This window comes from Mytilinidion resinicola, assembly GCF_010093595.1.
Source record: "Mytilinidion resinicola strain CBS 304.34 unplaced genomic scaffold BDZ99scaffold_10, whole genome shotgun sequence".
Taxonomy (NCBI): Eukaryota; Fungi; Ascomycota; class Dothideomycetes; order Mytilinidiales; family Mytilinidiaceae; genus Mytilinidion; species Mytilinidion resinicola.
In genome coordinates, this window is record NW_022985446.1 from 646,078 (window position 1) to 672,722 (window position 26,645).

General features: G+C 32.8%; 2 protein-coding genes across 2 annotated transcripts; one reads left to right on the top strand and one right to left on the bottom strand.

The window, feature by feature from the left end:
* Positions 1–5,309: 5,309 nt before the first annotated feature.
* BDZ99DRAFT_388495 (uncharacterized protein) lies at positions 5,310–5,465 on the bottom strand (the record flags this gene model as incomplete). The annotated part of the gene is made up of 1 exon (XM_033715576.1): positions 5,310–5,465. A coding segment is annotated over one exon (156 nt), but the record flags the coding sequence as incomplete, so codon positions are not given.
* A 6,952-nt stretch (positions 5,466–12,417) lies between these two features.
* On the top strand, positions 12,418–12,657 carry BDZ99DRAFT_388932 (uncharacterized protein; the record flags this gene model as incomplete). Its single annotated transcript, XM_033715605.1, has 1 exon — positions 12,418–12,657. A coding segment is annotated over one exon (240 nt), but the record flags the coding sequence as incomplete, so codon positions are not given.
* Between the last annotated feature and the right edge of the window lie 13,988 nt (positions 12,658–26,645).

The window sequence follows — 26,645 nt, forward strand, 5'->3', positions numbered from 1 at the left end:
AGGGCTTATTAGGGTATAAAATGTTTTAGCAGTTTAGTAAGTATACCCTTTTTATTAAGTTTCCTTAGGCTAATAATATAGTCTTAGATAACTTTAATACTTAAGTAGACCTCGCCCTAATCTATTAAATATAGGATATCCTCTGCGCTTAGGCAGACGCTATAGACTATAAGTATTCTATTCCGAAAAACCTTTAATAGTTTGCGGTGCCTCCGGACTATCTAAACTATACCCAGCACGAGCCGGCGTTTAAGGGTCCGAAGGGGGCTTATATTAATATTACCCTTAGAGACTTTCTTTAAATTAAGCTATTAGGGCCCTGTTATAAGCTAAATAAGGATTTTAATAAGCTAATTTCTAATTCTAACTGCAGGTATACTTTAAGGTTTCCGGCGCTCTTTAAGTAGATATTAGGCCGTCGGCTGGCCTATATAAAAAGTTAATCCAACGCAACTTTAGTATTTTTTTTTAAGGCTAAAGCTAATAGGTTATAGAGGATTAGTTCCTAAATATAGAGCGCAGTATAGTGTAATTGCGCACCTAGGCTAGTAGTAGATCCTGCGGCTTTAGCAGAGGGTATTGCAAGTGCTGCTCCTATTCCTGCGCAGTTAATCCGTTATTAGAACGCTATAACAGGTTCTTAAGGTTCTGCTAGCTTTCGCCCACCTTTTTAACTATAGTTTTAACCTCGTCTACAGTCTTAGCCTTATTAGGATATCTATAGCGCTTAAAAGTTTTCCCTTTCTGCTAAGGCTATATTAGTACTTTTAGTATAATAAGGAGCTATAGAAAGGCTTTTTTCCGGCTTCTTCTTAAGGCTCTTATTAGGGTTCTTTATCTCTATTTACTAGTTAAGGACTACTTACTTCCTTAGAGGAGGTGCTAGAGGAGGCTAATAGTAGAAAGGTAAAGGAAAAGCTAAAAAGCACGGCCGTAATATTTCTATACTTAGTGCGCCTTATAAGTATTATTATAAGGGCGACGATAATTATCCTGGAGAAGGCCAATACTATAGGTATTTTAGTATAGGAGCTGGCGGAGGTATAGTAGCTAAAAAGGAAATAGTATTAAATAAGTAACGAGAATAAATTAAAAAATAATAAAAGAAACACTAGGTAATAAATATAGGTAGTCTTTTAATATTCTACTAAGCTAATAGAAGCGCGAATCGACTTTTCTTATACTTTCTTCTATGCAATTATATATTAAGGGCCTGTAAAGGCCGAGCTGGTATATTAAAATTGCTATTAAAATCCAATTTTTAAACGCTGCTGTTATTTTTATTATTCTTAATACTATTAACATTTTCAACATCTTTTATACTTGTATTACTACTGGAGTTGCTCTCCGAACGTCTATTAGAGTTTCTATTATCTCCTTCTAAGAAGTCTCCAGCTTCTTCTATTTTAGTATTTTTATTTATTGGCTTAATCTTAATATTATCCAGCTCTGCAGCACCTTTAGTTTAAATAGCAGCATTATATTCTATTCTAATCCCGAGTAGCTCTTAAAAACTTATAATCCCCTATAGCTTTTTTAGGTATCTCCGCGCTATTTCTAGCTTTTAAAGCTCTCTTAGGTGTCTCCTTACTATTTTAAGTAGCTCCCGAAGGTCCCTTAGTAATATTCTTAGCGGCCTGCGCTGGTGCATTATTTCGAGCTGTGTAACTGCTAGTTCTCTATAGAATATCGGGCTTATATTAATCTATTTCCGGCTTATATATACGCGCGTAGTGTAGTAGTATTACCGGATTCTTTATATTATAAGACTAAAAAGCTGGTAACCTATGCTAGGGCAATAGTAGATCGGCCTTTCTCGGGTCCCTTTTTCTTAGTAGCCCTTTTCTTAAGTACTTTCTCTTTAAAGTTAGTTTATATAGTTTCTAAGTATTTTTCTTCTCTCCTTCCTAAAAAAGCTCCCTTAGGCTGCTGTTTTAATTAATACTTAGTAATTTTCCAATCCTATTCGGCCTTAGAAATTGTAGTAAATTCGGACTATAGCTTTCTATTATTATTATCCGCATCTAATGCGTTTAAGGCCTAACAACAGCATCTAGAACAATATTAGCTTTATACCCTGCTTAACTACAACTATTTATATACTTTTAGGGGGCAGTAGGATAATAATTCCATTAAAAAGAAAATAGCTCTAAGATTTTTAAAACGCTTAGCCCTTAAAAGCATACACTCTAAAGTTTCTCTATGCAAAGGAATTGCTCTATATTTTAGCGGAAGGGTTTAGCGCGCTTATATAATAATTAAAAGACCGTTTTACTGCATAGAATTAAGGCTTAAGAAGTTAAGAACTACTTAAATTATAGGGTTTAAACAAGGGTTATATATATAACTTCAGACGAGTAATAAAGGAATAGAATATAAAAGGGGAGCTTCTAAATAATTAAAGCTAACTAAGCTGTAAATAGGGTAACTCTAAGGTTATATACAGCATGTTTATAAAGAACTAATCTAATGCTAATAACCGTAGAATTTACTTAGATATTATATTCGATAGACTATTCTAAAAAATAGCAGCTTATATCGTGCTTTTCTTATAATTAGCCCTATAGAAGGGCTAATAATAGTGCTATTATAGCTCTATTTAAGCTCCCTTACTAAGGAAAGAAAAGGAACGTAGTTGCTGTTTTAATCTAAGATAAGGAAATATAAGCTGTTATTAAAGGCAGCGTAGGGAGTTTATATATCTTTAGTTTCAGGAGCCGTTATAAAATAAAAACCCCTGCGATTATATTTCTAAACTACAGCATCGGCTCTATTTTAGATAACGGTGGGGACTTACTACTAGTAGGCTATCTTCTCTATAGCAAGCTTATAGTATATATATACGGCGATATGCTTAGTAAGAATATACTAGATATAACTACTATAGAAACAAAAGATACTTCGGAGAACGCTCTAAAATAACGGTGTAGGCTTAGCTGCCTATTATCTTTAAGAGTTTAACGCGCCGACAATTAACTATACTAGAACTATTCTATTAAACTTTTACGCTGTTCCGGACAGCACTGCGGGCGCAATATAGTTGTAGTTACTTTCTTAAATACTGTCTTACTAAACTCCTAAAGAAATACAGCTATCTTTATTAATAAATATTAGCTAGAGATTAGCTATCTAGCTTACGGATCTATCTGGCTAAATATATAGGGAGATATCCCGTAGTATTAGAAAGGTGCAGTAGACTGCCTTTAGGACGTTATTTTTATTATACCTCTAAGAATTTTAATAGAAATAAGCTTTATATATAATAGAAACGAGCTGGTTCCGATTAAGTAAGACTAAAAATTCGCTCTACAACTTTTGTACTGCCTGCGCGAGGCAGGTTTTAAAGCTTACCCCGGACTGTTTAAGAGCGCGCTTAACAGATATAATTGCGGTTAGCTCGGGAGGAATATAGAAGTCCTAATTAGATGCTGCGGTGGTAGATATTAGGATAAACTAGTTAAGTGCTCTAGACTCGGAAAGTACCGCGCTATATTTTAATATAGCCTTGAGTAAATCTAGGGCATTAATAAATAGTCCTTTTCCTTTAAAATATCGAACAGGATCTACTTATGTTTCCAGGACTAGCAGTAAGCTGTGCGTCGCCCTCTTTAATAAAAATACATTTTTTATCGGCAAAAGATTAAGTACTATTAACAGTACTTCGTTCGGTAGCCGTCTAAAAAGGCTAGTTAGAGTTGAAGTTATAGTATTTAAACGAGAAGAAATAGAGTTAAAAAGTATAGCAGAGTAAATCCCTAAGTAAATATTTATTTCGATAGAAGAGGTCTATTTTAAGAATACTGCAACTCCTCCTATCGCCGCACTATCTCCCTGCTTTTACCGGGAGCTAATACTAGTCCCCGAGTTATAAAAAGCGCACTATATAGGAATTATTTATTCCGTGCTAACTAGTTATAAAGTTCCTATCTATTGTTTTTTTAATAAGTTACTGCTATAGACGCTTACTAAAGTCCTAAGTTATATTTATTAGTTGCGACTGTATATTTATTAGGAAACCTATTAAGAAAAAGATATTTAACGTCCTATATATTATAGAAACAGTAGAGGATAATTCCCCCACGCTTAGGACAGCAAATGTAATTTAATTCTTTAAACTAAAATAAGCCAGCTTCTAGAGATCTAAGGGACCGTCCCCTAAGGCCAGCATTAAATAATAAATTTTATCGAAGTTAAATAGAAGTTAGCAATTACGTTATCTAGACGAATAACACGACGCTTATACTTATTAATAGTGTTAACTGGCTGGCGCTTAGTAATAAAAGGCGAAGTAACGGATTACTATAATTAAGTTAGTTAATAATAATTTAGCTATAAAATAGAAATACAGTTCCTCTCTTCCTTGCAATTCTGTTAGTTTATAATTAATATATTAAGTTAATTACTAATTAACTTAATTATTCTCGTAAAAGTATAAACTCCGGATTTAACCTTCTAAAGAAGTCTATAGTATATTTTAGAATAGGGTTATATAGTATAATATTAAATATCTGGCTGCTTTTATTATATACGCTTTACCTTACTAATTAACCTATAGTATAGCGCTCTTTAGAAACACCTAGACGGTTATATATTAACTATTTTTAGTTCCGTTATCTTTCTTAGATCTAGCAGGTTGCCCTACTAATTAGAGTTATTATATTGCCGCTGTTTAAAATAACGTTGGAAAAAAGGCTGCTGTTTTTTTACTAATATAGCCTCTATATAACAAACTAGTATTCGCGAAAAGTAGAGCTAATCTTTAGGTTCCTTATTATCTCTGTTTTTTCTAAACTAGTTTAGGCAAAGGGCTTCTTAACAACTTTAGCGTAACGCGAGCTTTAAACTTCTATAAGTTAGGTGACCTCCAATTAGTATTATGCCTTTATTTTCGGTTGCTTTTTTCGCGAGGACGGCCTTTAGTCGTGGCGTAGATGCCGGTAGAAAGCTTATTAAACGGGAGGCTCGATCTGCAAGTTAAGCGTAATTAACTTAGCTAAATAATTAATTAACTTAACTAAGTTAATTAAGTAATAACTTAGGGCTTAACTATATTTACAAATAAGGCCGATTAAGGCATTACTTTATAATTAAGGTAAATTAGTTTATATATAGAGTAGATAAATACTATATTATAGAGATCGAATAACGCCTAGAGTTAATATAGCTATACTTAGTAATATAATACTATTGCCGTGCTAATAACTAGGTTATAGCTCTCTTTATACTTACTTTTCTAATTTCTTAATAACTTCCTTAATTAACTCCTCTATTTTCTCTATAAAATATATACTATATCTAGTATATATAATCTATATATTTCCCCTTCTATAGAACCCTTTAGGGTAATATACTACTAACTTCTTACTATCCGTATATAGTCCGAGCTCTAATAAGCTAATAGGGCTTATAGTACTTAGTTTAAAGTAGAAAATAATAATATCCGACGCCTCTAGTTGGTTTATCTCCTATTTAACTTATTCCCTAAAGTAAGTATTTATAATATCCTGCTTCTAGCTACTATTCTAGTTGTCGCAACGCGGGTTAAAAATTGTAATAGGAAGGCGTTTAAGCTTTTTAGTTAAAGCTAATTGCTAATCGGTCGCCTTACCTATTTTAATACTGCCGGCAAGGAAAATAGAAGCGGTTTTAACCTTAGATAGCCCCGGTGGCTTACAGACAGTATATTTTATATTAGGAAAAAGTGCGTTGTTTATAGTAGCTATATTAACTATTTTAGATAAAGATATTTATAAATCGATAGTATAATAGTATAGAATTGCTAGTCGAGCTGCCTAAGGCGGTATTAGGTTAATATTTATACTTCTAGACTTTTAGAAGATAGTTATTTCGCCAAATATATAAGTAAGCAGTAGCTATGCCCGAAATATATACTAGGCAGTTTATAGTAGATTTCCCCGGTATAGGTATCTATTTTATAGCTTCGCCGCTAAGCTATAAAGGGGCTGAATTTAACCGTAGGGTTAATAATAGTCACCCGATCTAGTATATAATTTCGCTCGAAAGATCTCTAGCAATATATTAGCTAAACTAGTTAATTAGGCTTCCGATTATCTAGAATCTGGTAAAGCAGTGCTAAGCTATAGTATCTTATTATAAACGCTAGAATAATTTAGACGTTAGGTATGCTCGTAATATAAAATATACTCCGATTATAAGTGCTTACTGCCTAATTTAATTATATTTCCAGAAATATAAGGCAAAGGCAGGTAAATTAGGCGCAATATTAGAGTAACTTCTATCGGTATAGAATAGAATTGGCAATTGCTAGCAGTTATAGGGCACCGGATTACTGCTAGCATAGTATTAGTCTATAAAACCTTAAGCAAGACTTATATATAAGAATAGTTAGAATAGTTAATTACTTTAAAATATATATAAAAGTATAAAAAGGTTAATAGGTAAGTATAAATATAAACTAGGCCGCTATTAAACTTATTTAATTATTATTTCCGTATACCTATATAAGGTTTAATACTAGAGTTAAGGCTAATACTACTAGCAACTCGTTCTTATATAAAGCTACCCTAAAAAAGCTTAGTAGGGGCATCCCGAAAGCGTTTTCCTTCTCTAATACACTAACCTCGGCATATCTTACCTATCCGAAAGTATATCTAACCGAAAAGACTATAATCGCATCTTAAGCGCTAATTATTAACTTTCTCCTTTTTTATATAGATATTTTCCACGGGCACTCCCCTTTTAGTTGGTGTAAATGCGGGGGGGTTAGGTAGAGGAGTTAGATTAATTATTTCGATTTTTTAAAATATATTTCCTAGAGCCTGTCTAGGCTTTAGTTAGGGCTTTTAATTTTTTACCTTTAAGTTTTAAGCCTCTATTTATTATAGTAGAGGCTCTATTTATAGCTTAGGCCGATATTAACGGCGGTATATAGTATTGGGCTTAGAACTTATAAATTTACGCAATAGAACCTATTCTAAACCAGAGGGTAAAAAGATTTTATACTAATTAGTATTAGGGTAATAAATAATATATATTATACGTGTTTCGCATAGCTTATTAAATTAAATAATTTTGTTCTATAGGGAGTTTCCCCTTCTTCTTCTTTAGGTACTTCTTCTTTTTTTATCTTTATTTAGCGCTATAGCGATTTAAAAAGGTACCTTAAATATATTTTTATATTATAACCTATAGGCGTCTAAAAGTAGACGCCTTCGGATATATAGTTTAGCGCTTATATTAAGCGCCGTACTCTATATTAGGAAAGCCGGTGCTAAATCTATATTTAGCTTTATAAAATCCTTTTCTAGTAAGTTAGTAGCGCAAGGTCCTATATAGGCTCGTGCTTTTCCTGCCGTAATATTATTTTTGCTATACTCCTAAGGCCGAATTAAAACGAAATAAATAGCTTATAAGAATAGTAAGGTAGCTATACACTTCTGCTTCTATAAAACTAGAAGCGGAAATCTTTCCTAAAACTTACCAACTCTATAAAGGGATAGACCAGGAATTTCCGATAACTTCTAGTAATAGACCCTACTATATTCCTTAATATATTACTTATATCTTTTAGAAAGTTGTGTAAACGCTAAGTTTATTACCTTTCGATGCAGATCTACGTTCTTTAAAAGGTTTAGAGCAGGCTCTAGAAAGTTTACTTACTAATATTTAATAATATCGCAACTTAAAAAACTAAAAAATAGAGAAGAACGCCCTATAGAATAGCCCCGCTATCTATAATATTATTAAACTAGAGCTAAAACCAGGGTATAACTCGGAGTATAACTTAGAGCAGATATCTATAATCCTAACTCTAAACCTAATAGTAATACAGTAGATATCCCTTATATACTAGGTATCTATAACCTAAGAAAATATACCTATAAAGTAAATATTAGAGAACCCCTTAGTAGACTAAATATTAGCCGCAACTATAATACCGAAATATAAGCTTATAACTATAGAGCAGATATTAACTACACTTAAATAGACTATACTAAATATATTACCTACTACTATAAAGCTACTAAGTACTAAGTTAGACTAAAAAGCAGCTCCTGTAGAATTCGTGGTTATTAATAATAATAATAAGACGGATAATAATAATAACAATACTATTTTACTACCGGTGCCTACTAAGCCTAATACTTCGATAGGGGAATTTTCCGACTTTAAGTATTATATTAATATTGCTACTACTACCGGAAGTAACTATTTCCTACTGTATTAAAATACGATATATAAAAAGAAAAAAGAACTTGCCCGTTATTTTAACTATCTGCTGCTAAAGTCTAGTAAAAATTACTAGCTAAATAATATTCTAGTCTTTGCTATTTTTAGTAAATTGCTACCTAGCATAGTAAGTATTCTAGAGCTTCTAGTAGACGAGCTAGGTATTAAAAATCTTATTAAACGCAAAAACCTAAGTAATATAAGATTTCTCGTTCTACTGTATATGCTTAACCTTTACTAGAGCTTAGCTATAGTCGATATTTATAAGCGAACTATTACTACTATTAGTAAGAATATCTTTAATAGGAAAATATAGGTAATATATCTAGAAAAAGTAATAAATAAAAAACTAGGCGGGTTATAAGAAAAAAAGTAGCAATAGCATGCTAAAGAACTCTACCTTTATAGGAATAGAGACCTTACTAATTGCGGAACAATAATATACTATAACGCTAAAGCAATAGTTTTAGATATTCCTGTTAAAGATATTTCTTTTAGAAACCTAAGGTTATACTACCTCTAATTAATTATAGAAAGCTACAAGAATACACCGCAGAGTAATGCCTTTCTTTACTATCTAGGCTTTAACCCTAGGAAAAGAAAGCGAGATGAAATTCCCTACTTATAATACTTAAACGCTAGTCGGCCCTGTATTCTAAAAAACTTCTTATTACTATTACTAAACCCGCAAGAAAACAAAGTATTTATAAGTAAAATAAGCGCTCTAAAGAAGAGACTTCCTTATATAAACTAGCTTTGCCTTAAAAAACCAGCCGACCTTCCTTATAAAAAAAATGCTTAAGAGTAATTTAGTATACCTTCTAAATTAGATTCGCGGAGGTTTTCCAGACGCTAAAGCAAATTTTAATAGAAAATACCTTTCTTCCGGAATTACTGATTAATAATCTTACTATAGTGTTTCTTTAACTTAATATTAATTAGTAAATAGGTAAAAATTACCTTAGGCTCGCTTAAAAAAAATAGGAATTATATTTTTTAGATAAAACGTTTAAAAACTCTATAGCAGTAGAAAGAGAAAGAAAGCTTATAGAAAGGAAAGCCCGTAGTAAGTATAAAAATTCAATAGCTGCTGCTAAAGGCTGCCTTTATAGTTATAAGACTGCAGAAAGTGTTATTAGGAAGCGAATTTTTTAAGGAATAAACAAGGCAATAGCTAGCCAGCTCTAGTAAAGCGCTAAGAAAAGGTTAAATTTTAATTAAGGGGTGAGCAATCTAAACAAAAAATATCTAACTATAAATTTGCTTAAAGGTAAGAAAATTGCTTAGTTTTTTAAGGGATATAATAAGACCGATCTGTTTCTGCTGCTACTTTTTCCCGGAGATTAAATTTTACCTCCTTAACTAGATCTCGCCAATATATTTCCGGAGTATAGAAAGAGCCTTAGTAAGCCAATATATATAAATAAGTATATATTTATATTTATAAAGGCTTTTAAAACATTTCTAATAGGTATAGGTTTAATAAATTTAATCTAAGCACTATACTTTAGTTTAAAAAGGTTGTAAAAACACTATAACCTAAATTTATAAGGCTTTCCGAACTCTCTACTATTATATATAAGATCCTAAACCTTAAAACACCTTCTATATAACTGCTTATCTAGTCTTCTTTTAAAGATGCTACGGAGTATAAAACGGACCCGGCGCGGTTCTTTAAGCCAGCGCCTTTCCTATTGTTATAATAACATCTTAATAGCATAAATAAACCTTTTTATTTAGAATAAAACGGTAGAGATTATTATTCCGCATAAAGTTGCTCGTGATATTTTCCAGTAACCGGTGTTAGCGAGTATAGAGCGGCAGATAATTCTAGTACTATAGGCAGCACTATATTTATAGGCGAAGTAATAGAACTTCTTTCCCCTTTAAAGTTATTATTTCTTATATAATAGTAGTAATATAAGTGGCGTATAGTAGGAGCCGGCTCTTTTAAACTAGAAGCGTATATTTACCTTAAATAGATGCTAGAGGTCGCAGTTATACTTATATACCGAGATCGGTACCTAGAAAATCGATATTTACTATAGTAACTATATATAGGATTAAAGTCTAAAGAGACCCTATATATCTGTATATTCCTTTGTCTACTAGGATAATTACTTGTTTTACTAATATACTCTAGCGATATTAAATGCCTTAGCAATTCTCTAAATCCTATATTTATTTAAATTTCTTAGGTATAAGTTATTGCTAAGTAATATACTTCTAGCTTATAAGGGCTTACCTTTAGAGACCGCTTAAAAAGGTTATAACCTTAAAGCCTAAAAATAGGACCCGCTAAAAAAAGGAAGCCTAAAAGTGCACCTATTCCACCTACTATATAGTTCTGTTTAGAGTTTATACTTTTTAATAAAAACACTTAATATAAAGTCTTATAAACACAGCTATTAGCTAGGTATCTAGGTTTAGAAATATAAAACTGTTCTTTCCAAGACTTCTATTCTCTAATATTTAGTAACCTTTCTACTAAACCCGGATAAGCAGTATCCTATTCTTATTATACTTATTAGAAGTATAATAAAATTAAAGGCTCTAGATAAGCTTGCCCTAGGTGTTAAACTACAAAATTCTAAGAGTAAAAAGCCCTGTGGTAATTTACACCTTTATTATAACTTCTTATTTATTAATACGGAGTCGCTAGTATTTATTATAGATAGGGTTCTTCTATTCTAAATTAAAGGCGGGAAGCCACTTATAAGCAATGCGTGTTACAGTATTGCTACCCGGATACTGCCGCGAATAGTAGAAAAATCTATAGTAGAGTTAAATAACTTAGCTAATTACATCTACTTACATTTCTTAGCGCTAATTGCTAATATTTTCTATATTTTTACAGCTAATTGCGGAGGTATTAAGCCTTTAGTTTAACGCCTAGTTATATAGTTTAAAAGGAGCCCGTTTTCAACTATCCTAAGCTTTACTTTTTTATAACTACTTATTATAGTAGAATCTAAGGTTGCTATAAGTCGGGCAGAAACTATAATAAAGAAAAATATCTAGAATTTAATAGAAGTATAAACTCCTAGTCGGTCTTTACTATAATATTAGTTATTTAAGGTCCTAATCTATACTCCTTAGGGTAAGTATAATAGAAAGTTAAGAGAATATCTTATAAACCTATTAGAAAAATCTTAAAGAAAAAGGCTAGAGCTGCGGGCTTAATTCTCTACTATATATCTAGCGGCTTTCTTTATAGAAGCTTGTACCTACTTTACTAGGGCCGGTGATAAGCTATTTAACTTTATTAGTATTATAAGATTTTAAAACCCTATATTAGCTAATTTAGCCGAGCACCTTTCTAGGTTTCTAAATCTAGTTAAATCGACTAAAGATCTCGTTAGCTTTAGTGCACCTATAATTATATCTAGCTTTCTGCTTAATAATTACCCTCTAGGTACCTATAGTAGGTAATACGTCTACTTCTAAGTTTAAGGCTACTAATAGCAGATAGTATTTGGGCCTTAGTATGTTTTTAAAGTTCTATATAATAATACTTACGTTAAAGCTATACGCTTTTAAAATAGTAAGGGCTAGGAAATTAAACCTAGCTACTTTATTTAGTTAATTAAAGATAATTTCGTCGACTACTTCCTAAAATATATTTTAAGAGACCTTACTATTGCAGATATTTATAGGTCGAATACTGGAACATTTAAAGCACTATAGAAAGTAATATATACTAACTATACTTACTTAATATATCTGCAGAGAACGCCCGACTTTATTCTGCCTTATAGGCATTTTATTTATAAAACTTGCGTAAGGATATTTAGGAATAAAGACAATTATTAGATTTACTAAGTGCGGTTTTATTTCCTCTATAGTATAACTTTAACAGATCTAAGCTTTAGAATAAAGCCGGATATAGCTGGCGTAGTGGTTTTTAGTATTAATAGCGGGGGTATTTAAGGGAGAGGCCCTTTACAGGCACTAAAGCTATTACAGAACAGACTCTTTTTTCCAATTTAAGAAAATGTTAATATTATATACGGAGCCAGCTTAGGCAAGTTTTATAGGAGCGGTAATTAAATATTTCTAACTATTTAAGGTTCCCTTATTATATTAGGTATATTCTTTAAGGGTTGGTCTGTTAAAACCGCTATATCGGTTTTTAAAAAGTTTGCTATAGAAGCTTTTACCCTATAGTCGTCCTACTATATTCTTTTAATCTCCTAGCTTTATTAACTTATTCTATTATATCTCCGGGGCGTTTATCCAGCGTTAAATATCGAACGCGTTCTAAAGGAAGTATTTAGCGAAGAAACAAGCATTTTAGAAATATCCCACGCGTTAGCTTATAGAATTAAGATAGGCCTGCCTATAATCACGTTCTATAGAACTTTACTATATATCTTTATAAACTATATTAGTGCTAGCACCTGTGCTAAAGATTATAGTAAGTCTAATAATAAAACGGAATTTTAGTTAGTATTAATACTATAATACTAGGGTATCGAGCAATAAGACTAACTAACCGAAGAATCCCTTTCTAGGAAATATAAATTTCCCTATTCGTTTCTACTATAAACAGAGCTAATATCTTTAAAGGGTAAAAGAGGTAACAGCAGCTCTATAGTAAGATTAGTGCTGTTAGATATAAAACAGGATTACTAACATTTTATTTAGGTTCTTTACTTCCTTTTAGGTACCTAGCGTGGGGCCTATTAAAAACGGTGGCCAATAGAAGAATAATCCCGTCGAGCTTGCGCTTTAGGAGATACTAGTAATATAGTCGATAATTAATAAGCCTGATTTCGTTATATTTCTTAGTATAGGTTTATCTAAGAGTTAAGATATTATAGGACTAATTAGCCTAAAAAGGGCCTAGACGTGGAGCTTATTCCCTTGCCTCTATAGTATATTTATATAGTTAATTAGTGGAAAGAAAATTTAGCAGGAATTTCGCAACCGGTACCCGGCAAATTCGAGAGAACAGTATTTTAGATTCGATATTAAATTTAAAGGAGCCGAGCCGGCACTAGATAATATATTAAAAATAAAAGATATTACAGCAAATATATAAAAGCAACTTAGGGACACGCCAGAGATTAAAGCGGCAGCGCAGTATCTAACGGCAACCCGGTTCTACTTTAAATTAGAATTAATGCCTACTAGATCCAATAATTATTACTAAGGTGCCGGATATATTTACTGTTACCTATCTCGTAAAAGCGTGCCGTTCTAGACCTTTCTATAGCAACTAAAAGACAGCTCTATAAGGTTTCTATTAGACGGCTAACCTATAGATAGTAAGCCGGATTAGTTAATATTAGATCTAGGCATGTTCCGTAAAAGGATTTAATTTAAGATAAAAGCTAGAATTAATATAACTTTGAAATAGGCAGAATATAAAGCCCGTTATATTAGCGGTTCCCTATTTTTAATTAATAGACTTGTTAATTCTTAAGGCTTAAATACAAATTTTGGCCGAGCTAACTATAAAAAACGTAAGAGAGAGGAGCATATTAAGGAAGGGCCTGATAGAAAGCAGCGTAAAATAAAATAGTTTAGGAATTAATTTCTTTAGCCTATATAGTTTAGCGTTTTATTAAATAGTGTTATAATAAGCTTATTTGCTATTAGTAAATAATAATAAATTTTTTAACCGCTTTTAGCCTCTATTAGTGAAATAAATAAGTGCTATTACTTTATGCGTAGAGAAAAAGGAGCGACCTGGACTAATTAAATTAGATATAGAATAGTTAGGCTGGAATATTATATATATATCGGTTGCAGATATATAAAAGCACTAAAAGGACGTAAAGCTGGATATAATCCGGCCTTAGACAGTTCTAAACTTTTTATTTAGAATCTATCCCTATCCTATTTCTATCTTAATATTTCTATTTTAGTAACTATTGCTATATATACAAAATACCTGTAGTATTTAGGGCGATATAAAGCTAAGCCTCTGTAATAATTTAAACCTCGATCTTAATATCCCGGACTATATCTAAAAGTACCCTATATATTGGAATTATACTCCTTGCTAAGTTGTTTTTAGGCTTGCTTAAATACTAATACTGTATTCTTTAGTTGCTCTATATAATAATTAATATTATGCTTAAAAGTAGTGCCGGCCCCCGTTAGTTGTATATAATAATCGCGTTTTTACTTAAGTTGCGCGTTCTCCCTTTAGAGGAACTAAATCTTCTAGTCGATTAGAACGCGGGATTCGGCTGGTTTAGATGGCTTTAAAGGCGCAGGCATCGCAGATGCCTAACTGGTTTTGCTCGTGGTGCTAAGTACCGGTGTTAATTTTATATGCCCTAGCGCTCTCAGGCTTGCCCTATAAAACGCCTTGGATATACTGCTAATATAAGGCGTAGTTCGGCTATTATTTATAGGGTTGTTACTGGCAGGCGATATTGTAATCTTGTTTGCAAATATAGGAAAAAAGTATTATAGGTAGCAGGGCATGCTCTGCTATATAGAGTTTAGTGTTTATAATAACTCTATATTATATTTTAGCACTTTTTACTGCCTATATAGGCTTATTCCTAAGACCGAACGGAACTACTTTCTACGTCCGCAAACAATATTATAATATAAAAGCCCACCGCATCGCGCTTCTATTTTTTAAATATAGCAATACCTTCCTAATATATAAACACAATCTAATATAGCTGCAATCGAAACCTAATACTAGGCGAATACGAAAACAATATATCTAACCGTATATAATCCCTATTGCTCTATCTTCTTAGATTCTATACCTAGTAAATCTAGGAATAAGCTAAAAGATAATAACAAAGGATAGGTTGCTTACTACTTAGAATTTGGACTAGTGCTGGTCCGGTGGTCTAATAATATTATTTCTTGCCTATTTCTTCTTTTTCTTAGACTTAGCCCGCTATTAGCGTATTTTACCCTGTAAAGATATATAAAGCTATAGTGCTTTAATTTTCGGGTTTAAAGTTGGATATTAATAGGCCGCTTAGTTCTTTATAGTAAAAGGTGGGTTCTAATCTAAGTAGTGTTCGAATACTTTAGATTTCGCTCGATTATAGCATCTTAGACTCTAGGCCGCAAGTACTTTTCCTTTAAGCAACAGCTTCTATAACTTAGGAGTATATTCTTAGTTATTTCCAAACGTGTATAGTAAATGTGGCACAGCGGATCACGGATGCCAGTCGGATAATAGAGCATTTTGCGGACAGGTCCGCTAGCAGAAGTTATATCCGTAGCGCTTATAGCTAGGAATATACGCTAGGGCTATATATAGCGGCTGGAGCAAGATGCTAATTATAAACTAATTACATTCTATATCTAGGAAGTATTAGCAATAGTGATTAACGTCCGTGAGCAGCTTGCCCGCATTACTTAAAAATTATGTGATTACGGCAGGAGAAGCCGGCGACAGTTTGCGGTATAGCAAGAATATTTAAACTAAAAGTTGTAAACCTTCCTAAGGTTAGTTCTAACTTATTACTAGCCTTAACTATTTTTAATAGGGACCGAAGCAAGTTCCCTATAATTAGCGTAGGTATTAGGTATCGCCGCCTTGCTTCCGTAATTAGTTTAACCGCCGCAATATATAAGCCGAGGACCCGCGCGGTATAGTATTAGCCTAAACTAACTACAACCTTAGTTGCTACTACTTATTATATAGCAGAGGCAATTACGGCACATTTTCTAACGGAGACTGTAACGTAATTATTCCGTTTAGAATAACGGCTACACAGCATGCGCTGCGGTGGAGTTAGCGCGGATAAATAGGGTCTTTGTGCCTAGGTTTCTCCGTGGCTATTTCTAATAGGGACCGAAACATGCTCTTACTAGAATTACACTCGTCTAAGTAGTATTTTTGCCGCCGGACCCTAGTTATAGGCTCGACTAGTAAGGCACGGACCTCTGCGTTGCGCAGAGCCGAAACTAACTACAACACTTACGTTAACAGTGCCGCCCTTTCTAACCAGCATAAGAATATACTTCTCTGCTGTCCTATTATATTTATACTATAGGGCAATTACAGCGCTTATAAAATTCTATAATTTAGATATTTATTAGTTAGATAAGATATTGTTTTTAGTAAATAATAACCCGGCTATTATCTCTCTCTTCTAAGCTCTAGACAATTTTAAAAGAAGAAAATGTATAAAGGATATTAAGCGGGAAAACAAAGCTAAACGTAAGCTTAAACGGGAGAAAGAACTCTTAGAAAAGAAACTTAAAAAGGAAAATAGAGATTTAAAGCGCAAGATTAGGCACTTTAGAAGACTTTAGCATGCTAAAATTACTCTACTAGGTATTAGGCTTAATACTGTTCTTGCAATATAAAGGGCGCAGGATAAGTTTAGCAAAAATAAAAGGCTTGCGGGTAAGGGCTAGCTGGAGTACTAGGGGATTTCCGCTGAGCCTCCGCAAGATATTAAGTACTAGCTTATAAGATAGGTATAGATTAATAGTAATATAAGATTTATTAATTATTGCACCACCTTTCTAATAAAGTTATAGCTTTTTCTGTTAATTATTAGGCTGTATAGACTCCAGCAGCCTGTTTATACTATTGCTAACACTTTTCTTAAAATCCAACGCCTAGTTCCTTTAATTTGCAATATAGTTATTAATATTAGAGAGTTGCCTGCAATTTTATTAGACAGTCTTGTACACGCTCTGCTAATACTGTACCTAATATTATTATAGGTGCTATAGGCTATAGTAAGCGTTGGACGCAACTATAGTTTAGATAAACTTACTCCCTTCTAATAGTAGCAACGTTCTCTTTTAGAGCGTTAATATTCTCCTGCAGAGTATTAAGCTTTCCTTACTAAGTTTTAAGTTTTTACTGTTAAATATTAAGCTTCTCCTAAGTCTTACTAACCGCCCTTTTAATTTTTTAAAGTATTATTATAATAGCTAAGTCTACTAAGGTAGCTTTACTATCCGGCTTAGAAATTAGTATTATATTTAGAAGCTGCTTAGATAATAGTATAATATCTGGAAGCTAAAATTTAAATATAGAGTTGCTAAACTAGTCTGCTATAATACCGGGCTTATTTATTTAAGCTAACTCTAGAAAGAAATTAAAGTTAGAGAATTAGTTAGGACTATAACTTAGGTACGTTATCTCTGCAGGGTATAAATTAATTTTTAGAAGTTTATAAACTGGCTCTCTTTAGAGTAAATAACTTTTAAATATTATGTTTAGAAGATAGAGATTTCTAAATAAAAGGCCTATAATATTAGAAGGCGCTATAAAGCGCTTCTAGTGGCACAGCTAGCGTGCATGTACTAATTAAAGCTGTAAGTTGGAAGCTTATAAACTGGTAGCTAAATCTGCATATATACGGCGAGGCTTACTTAGCGAGCGCTAATCTAGGGATTAACACTAATCCAACAGCACCCCTAGTTGCTTAGATAACTGCATGCGACTATATTTCTAATTAGAAACTAGCTACTTTAATTAGCGTTAGCATTACCGCACTATAATATATCCCCCGTTTTTAATATATTTTATTAAATTTCTTATAAGCTATATTATATATTTCTTTTAAGGCCGGAACTATTTAAATAAACAGCGCTTTCTTTTATATTGCTCCGGTATAAATAAATCCCCTTTAAATAAACTCCCTTTAAAGTACTACTTAAGTATATAACTAGTTTCTATTAAACGCTTCTTCTAGTATAAACCGTTATAGACCTATCTTCCTAGCTACTCTAGTAAGTACGGCTCTAATATATTTAATCTATTTCGCTAACTCTATATAGAACACCTATCTATAGTAAGATATTAAACAAGTAAATAAATGCATCGGCGCCTTTTTATAAGCATTCCTTAATATTGTATAAATAGCTAAATCTCTTAAACATAGTTTTCCGAAAGCCTTTAATAACTTCGCCGCCTATTTTTCTAGTATAAGCGTACAACTTTATAAGGCCTAGAGAGTACTTGCTAGAAAGACCACTAAGCATGCCAACACGCGATAACTTCTTTCCAATACACGCGACGTCCTCGAGAAGACAAAACAAGCCCTTAATTAGGAGAAACAATTCTAATAAAATATATTGGAGGAAGCAGAGTTTATAAAGAAGCAACTAGAACAACAGTAGGCTTTGTATTTTAACTTATTTTAATAATAAGCACAACGTTTAAATAAGAGAATCCAACTTTTAGAGAAAGAAAAGCAAGACTTAGGGAAAGAAAATTAAAATTTAAGGGCTATAGCCCAGGAAGCTAATATAAATAGTTTGGATAATTGGAAAGTATTAAAGGATATACTAGTTAAGAATTCGATAAAAGTTATAGAGCTTAAAGAAGGGGAAGATATAAATATTAAAACTGGCAATATTAGACAGCGAAATATATTATATAGTAATGGAAAGAGGAGGAGAAAATAATAGGCCCCTATCTGCGTGTTAATGCTTGCTAATATATTTCGCTTATCTTTTTACTACGTTGCTTTGTTTTTCTTTTGCCTTATTATTATATGTCTTTATATACAATCTATACGTAACTTTTCTTAAATAAAACTACTAAACCTAATAAATTTCTTATATAACTTATTAAAAAGTAAGTTAAGTTTCTTAATAAAGGCGAAAGGGGGCATTAAAAACTAAAAGTTGTATTAGGATGCCCCTGCTAGTTCTATTACGGTCTAGTTTAGTCCGCTACTATATAGACCTAGCTCTTATAGAAAAACTTCGGTGCTCTACTTTCCTAGGTGGACCTAATTCGGTTTTATAGATATATTATAATTAGGAGCATATAGGCTTCCTATTACTGTAACTTAGCTTTATAGACCTAAAAAGCAACGCTCCTTGCTATAGCTATTTATATAAACTTCTCTGCCACTTATAATACTAAGTTTCGGACCTAATCTATTAGCTATACATTTTGCCTAGCTTTTTCTTTCCGCTTTAACGGGTCTTACAGTTGCTGTTAAACCTACCCCTTTACTTAGAATTAAAGGGAATTAACTAAAAGTTGCTAACACGCCAGTTGTAAGTATATAGAATATCCGCTATTAAACTATAACTAATACTTTTAGACTTATCTATATAACGGAAACAATTAGATATAGTGTAATAATATAGTCTCGAGCTCGACAGGTTGCACTAAACTAAATAATATAGATAGGTTAATTATTAGAGATTTGTTGTTCTAATTAATATCTAACTATTTAATAGTATTAATTCTATTGCTATAGATTTAGGCTTATATTGCCGCTTCTTTATATAAGTTGCTACTTATAAGTTTTAACCTTTTAACTAATTTAATTATTAAGCGACGATAAGTGCAGTATTGCTGGCAATTCTGTTGAACTTTTAAGCGAGATCTAGTACCCTGGCTTTGGAAATCTTAAAAGTATTGCCAATTTTAAGGCCGTAGTTAGCAGCTACCTATACCTAGAGAGCACTTTTAATTGCCTACTAGCTGCGGCCTCTACTGTTTCGCCCAGCTTATCTCCTACCTTAACCTTAGGCGCACTGTTAAGCACAACTTATATAACTGCGTAATTTATAAGACTAAAGTATAGGCAGCGGTTAAAATTGCTAGCTATCTGAAAAATTGGAAATATTATATAGAGATTTATTTGTTTTAGTTCCGTAAGAAGTACCCTTTTTAAAAATATAGTAATTACGTATAGCATATTATCTTATTAACTTCTAAAAACTTTTTCTTACTGGACTATATAATAATATAATCCCGAGTTTTAACCCGTAAATACAGGATTCTATATTTAGGTTATATACTAATAAATATTAATATAAAAAGCACGTAGGTTAACCTTACTTAATTAACTTAACTTAAATAATAAACCGGTAAGATCTCTTTAATGCACGCTATAGTAACTAACTTAATTAATTAATTAATTAGATGGTTATGCAGTGTATAAAAAACTATAGGAAACTTATTATCTTTAAGTTTCTATCTAATTCTATTTTAGACTTTATTAAATATTAAGCCTTATATAATTAGGTTATAAGCGATTCCTTAACGTAAATTATAAAATAGTAGGCGCATATATCGCTTTTAAGATCCTGTTTCTAGCTTCTATAGTTCTAGACCCTGGCTTACTAAACAGTGCTTCTAGAATCGGCTATTAGGCTAGAAAGAGGTGCCTATAATAGAATTTACTAGGCGCGAATTGCCTCTAAAATATAAGTACCGACAGACGCCTGCGGTTATAAAACCTTATTACTAATATTAAATAATATACCTTACTTATTCGTCCCTTTCTGCTTAGATATATACTCTTCTAATTAAGAGACTATAATAATAGACAGTAATCCTATATTTCCCTATTTATTACTTTCGTTAGAACCTTTTATTTAAGAATGCCGGCCTTTTAATCCTTATTTATATAGGTTCTCCGTTATAGATTTATTTACTTTTCTTTAGGCTCGAGATAACCACGTTTATAAGCACCCTTAATTCCGGCTCTAAATAGTATTCGCGATAATTTTGTGTATATAACTCGCTCTGCTAATAAGTGCTTTTAGTAAGGGACTATATTATTAGGATATTACCTTAATACGGACTTAGGACAACTATAGCTGTCGCTTCTTTTTACTATTATATATAACTCGTTGAAATACTTAGCACCCCGGCTCGAAATAGTGGAAAGAGTAAGCGAGAACACCTTTTTAAAGATAAAGTTAAACTTAATTAAATTAGATTTCTAATGCTACTTCTAGACAACCCGGCCGAGCGTTATATTTGTCTAGTTACGCTTTTCTTAGCATATACTATTGCTAATAGTATCCTTAATAGTATAACTAAACCTTTAGATTTAGTCTAAATTTAAGAACAGGTATCTAGGAGACTTACTATATTTTAGTATAAATAGGAAATAGGCGAAATTCCTATATTTCGAAAGGCTTGCCCTACCGGAAATCTTTTAACTAAAGTATTTATAAGAGCAGGCGCGCTAGAAGATATAATTATAAGTTTTATATAACGCGGTTAATATAAGCACACTATAATTAATTAGGTTTACGATAATAATAGAACTTATAAAAGGGTTGTAAAAGAATATAAATATAAGTACTCTAGCAGGTTATATACTTGTACTTTAATCAATCTTCCTTATAGAAAGCTAAGATAATAACGGATCTAATACTATTCTTTTAGGAAGAGGATATAGCGCTTAAATCTTAAATATCCTTATATTAAAGCAGATTAGAATAAGAACTTTTGCACTACCAAAGAATTAGACCGAATTCCGGCGCCCGGCAGTAATATTAAACTGCAATTTCATTATATCCGAAGCAGTTCGCAGTTAACTCGTGTATAACTCTATTCGGCGATAAGCTATTGCTATTTTTAGTGCAAGGAGTAGCGGTTCTATCTATAAGGCACTTCAGCCTTTTATAGAATTGGCATAAACAGTGCCTTATAAGCTATTCTACCCGGATGCGAAACCTAATATTAAGGGCCGCTGTCCTTAGTATAGAAAGCAGCTATTTAAGTAAAATAACTTAGTTTTTAGTAGATATATTAAGCTAAAGAATTATAATAGAACTGCTCTAAAATCCCACTTTCTTAAATACTGCCAGCAGAATAAGACAGCCACGACTATAGCTTAGTATCTAATTATAACTTAATTAGATATACTATAATACCTCTAGGCAGGTTGCGCAGTGCCTTTTATTCGCAAAAAGCTAGAGGATATAGCTACTTATATAGAGGTTTACCTTCTTCTACTATTACAGTATATATAGGGAAACTGTTCTATAGGAGTTTAAAATAGGGTCGAGCTTAGCTTATATCTTCTAGAATATTACAGGGTGCCTTTTATATTTACCTTAGTAAAGGCTTACTTCTGCTTTAAATGTTCTCTATAGATTATATCTAGCTTAGGTTAGTATTACTACAGCTTATAACACCTGGAAGCACTACTAAATTACTGTAGACTTACGTTAATTCGCGGGATTATTGCATCGGCCGGTTAATATCCGTTCTGCTTAAAGTAAGGGGAATATCGCCAATTTGCAGATTTAGTTAGTTTTAGTAATTATATTAGTAGTTATATAGCTACCCTTACCCACGGGCTATTTATATATCCGCATCTTTTATACTAGATAAAAAAGTCTAAGCTTAAGCAGTTGCAATTATATCTTTAGATTGGCTACAGTATATCTTTTTTAGTAGAAAGCTTAAAAAGGAAGAGAGCTATATTAGATTAGATACAGTTGTATATCTTTTACAACCTATATTTTCTTATAGTATAGTATAACTCTTATTTTCGATCTAGTTTTATTGTATTTTAGTTATTAATCGGACTATAGCTAGTTATATTTAAGTAAGCTTATAATTCTTTTCAACCTTTTTATATCTAATATAACGTGTATATTAGGCACACCGTAAATTCTACCTTAACTTTCTTGCCACTACTAAACTAGCTTTATATATTATAATTAGCACTTTAATACTCCCTCTAGATTATTACCTAATAAGTACCTTTCTTATTGCAATTTTCGCTAATACTAGCTCCTGTATTATCTTTAAGCTTTAATATTACAACACTACTTCTACACCTGCTTTATAACGTCCGCTATTTACAGCTATATTTCTAGGTCGCTATATTTAGCACTCTAAACTAGTCTATACTTTTACGTAAATAGTGCTATAAGTATAAGCATTCCTAGCATAAACTCTAATAAAAACACGCTCTCTTTATCTATAAGAGCATACTTATAAGGTAAAAGTGCGTATACAGCGCGTTAGCTTGGCACCGTTAAGTTCCTTTTTTAGGTATACTCGCTAGCCTTATTATCTATAAATAGCAGAACTAAGTAGAAGCTTGTATTTTGTAGGCGTGTTAAGCAAATTATAAGTTTAGAAGGCTTTCGGTGTAACTTAGTAGGCTTCTAGCGCTAAACCCCTTCCTTTTAATAGCTTATTTCCTAGTAAAAGTCTATTTACACTTAATATTATCGGGGTTAATTTAAAGTTTATATAATTTAAGACGATAGAAAGATAAGAGATAAGAGATAAGAAATAGCAATATATTAGCTTTTTTAGTAGCTCTAGCTATAAGCAAGAGATTTTAAAAGGTAGCAACTAACTTAGAACTTAAAAAGGCGTGTAAGTATCGATTAATAGGCTTAGCGCTCTAGTTAATTACTAAGTTTAGATCTAAGTGCTAATACGTAGTAGTAAGCCTATTCTAAGGCTTTAACTACAATTTAATATTCTCTATAATAACAGGTAGATGCAGCGTTAGTAATTAGTAATTAGAACCTGTCTAATTGCTTATTCTACTTAGCTTTTGCTCCCTGTAAACTGTTTAAGAAGCGTATAGTACGTCGCTATAATAGCATACTTAGCCCGGGTATTAGCCTATAGTAAGATCGAGTTATATTCTAATTAGGAGTATTATTATCACGAACTTCCTTTATAGTTTAGCAAGATTATAAAGTATTATTATTAACGAGCTTCGGCGACATTTTTATTATCTTTAAATATCTTAATATTTAATATATCCTGTAATTAATTAACTAACTTAATTAATTATTTTATAAAAGTAATATTATAACCAACTTTATATTTAGTCTCTTAATACTTACCGAGATTTAATTTAAAAACCTATTAATATACTACAAGGCTCTAGTTTAGTATTACTAACCGTAGATATATTAAAACAGCTCCTAGACAGGGAGCCCCGCTTTTCGCTTTTTTTTTTACTAACCTATCGGAAGTATATATAAATAATTAGATTAAGTAACTTACTTCTTGCGCTATAGCTGTTTCTCTTATAATCTGAAATTATAGATACTTATACCCGAAACCTTGTTAAGAATTAGAATAGACCTACTTCTATAACCTGGGCAGACTATATCACGCGTTGTAGATGGAAACTAAAGTTGGAAAGCGTCGCAGAAAGTAAGTTAAGTACTAGAAGGCAAGTCAGCGGATTTAACGCCCTTTCCTAGACCTAGAGGCTATAATTCCTCTAAAGCAGTACTAATTAAAGGCGGAAATCCCTAAGAAGGATTAACTAAATACTATATAATTAGTAGAGACGTTAAAATAATAGATGGAATACTTTTTATTTAAGCGATTAGGTGCTTTACTATACTTCGGCGTTACTTAGATTAGTCTTAATAAAGTAAATAAGTTACTTCTTTACTAGTACACTATATTAAGCTCCTAAATAATCTTATACAATTGTATAATTAGTAAAACTAGTAGCTTTATTTATTATTATCTTAATATAGATACTAAACTATGTTTAATATTTATACTTATTAGTGTAATTTAACATATAATTATAAGCCGTGGTTATTAGTAAAGAAGAGATCTTCTAAGAATTTTAGTCCCCTAAATTTCAAATTGCGCTACTTTACGAAATAATAATCTTATTATAGCAGGCAACTTAGTACGTGGTTATTCGACGCTATTAGAGATACTAGAGGCTCCTAATATCGGTAAGTAGTTTATCTCGGAACTATAATAACTTAAATAATTAATTAACTTAGATGAAAAAGCTAAGAAGAGTTAATTAAAGCGGGAGAGCTACTTTACTAAACAGAGTTGTAATACTGCTAGAAGATAGCTAACTAAATTATATATAGAAGCGCTGCTTTCTTTCCCCTAGAACGCTTATATCTAGTATCTATATAATTTAAGGCCGTCTAAGTATATTTTAGAGTACCTATAGCGTTTTAAACCAGCCCGCTTTCTCTATAAAGTAAGTCCTGGACTTTAGCAAGTTATATACGGAAAAATAGCTTTAAGAAGCTTTTTATATTACTCTTTTATAATACTTAGGCGCCGTTTCTATAGTAAGCCAGGCAACACCCGGTATATAAATATGCTTTTACAGCTTAATAATATTCCTTAGATATATAACATTCTCGCCTTTATATCTATATATATACTCCTAGCGGGGTATATAGTCTTTCCTAGTATATTTACTTTAATTAGTTATTCTAGTATAATAGAAGCAGCCGCAGGTAAAACCTATACTATCTAGACAGTTTTAAAAGCTGTATAAAATGTTTCCCTACTAGTAATAGGCGCCGTATATTGTTTTCTAGGAGTACTAGGAATTGGTCTACTCTAGTGGACTTACTAAGATAATTTTATATAACGTAATCCACAAGTTAGTGGCCCGCACAAGCTAGTGGCCCACCCAACCACGCTACCGAGGCCAAATATTCCGAATTACTCCACCACGAACAAATATATTTAATGCAGCTACATACTAGCTAGCTGCCTGCCGCCTAGGGCACGTACGTGCATTGTGTTCTGTTGATTCGCACATGCTGCACCTAGGTTTTGCTCGCTGTGGCCGCTCGGCCGGTGGCTCTGCTGCCTCCTCTGCTGCCCCTTCCTGTACAGGTTGTGCACGATCGGCTGCTTCTTCACCTGATAGAATACCCTTTCTAGCTATATACGTGCGCTTCCTTGCCTTCTTTTGTTTCTGGCGCTGATTCTCTATACGCAGCTTCTTATTTTCGCTTGCAAGCAGCACGGCGTTTGATATTGCTGTTTCGCACGCCTTGATAATTTGGCCAAGGGCCTGTTCTGCTGGACTTTATAGGCTATGCATACGCCGCTGGCAATAGCGCTTTAGCAGGGCTGTCTGCTTTTGTAGCTCGGCGACATTATAGGGTGTTTCGGCTGTCCAGGATCCATTTAATTGTGGCCGTAGAGAGGGGGGTGGCGGCGTGTGATATCCGGCATGCAGCAATAATAGCACACGATCGGGGTTGTATGGAACTAGGCCAGTAGCTGCAAATCCCGCCCGTATATTGCCTGTATGTAATGCCTCCTGCCTGGCCTGCCTATATATAGGTAGGAATTCGTGTTTATTAATGTGGTTAACACTGTGGCCTATAATCTGTTCAACCAGGCGTCCATAGGACCGCTTTAGCACGGAGAAACAGCCAACATCTAGGGGCTGCAGCAGATGCGATAAATGTGCAGGCATGCAGACAATAATAATATTGTGATCTAGGCAGAATTGGTCGAATTCGGGGTTTATATAGCTATCGTGGCCGTCCAATACAAGCATCCGATGCGTGCCAACTGTGCGATCTTTTGTATACTTGTGGAATAGTTTTAGCTAGGCAAGGCCAATTTCATTTGTTGTCCAGCTATTCTTACTAACGCCGATTAACTATTCCTTTGGAATAACCTCGTACTAAGCGGCTTAGTGCATTATTGCTTCAAAGATAACTAGGGGTGGAATTTCAACCCCTATTGCATTAATGCATTCAATAATTATAACCTATTCTCAATTGCCCGGCTGTACAGTCCTAGGCCGGCCGGCACAGTCTGTTCCAGTAACAACCCGGGCAGTTGTAATAACACCTATTTGGCAGCCGGTCTTATTAAAATTCCAGGTGTCTTTATCAAGAATTCCATATTGTATCTTAATATCTTGCACGCGTTTAAACCAGGCCCGGATAAGCACAGGATCTTCGCATTTAGCACGCTGATAGTCGTATTTGCGATT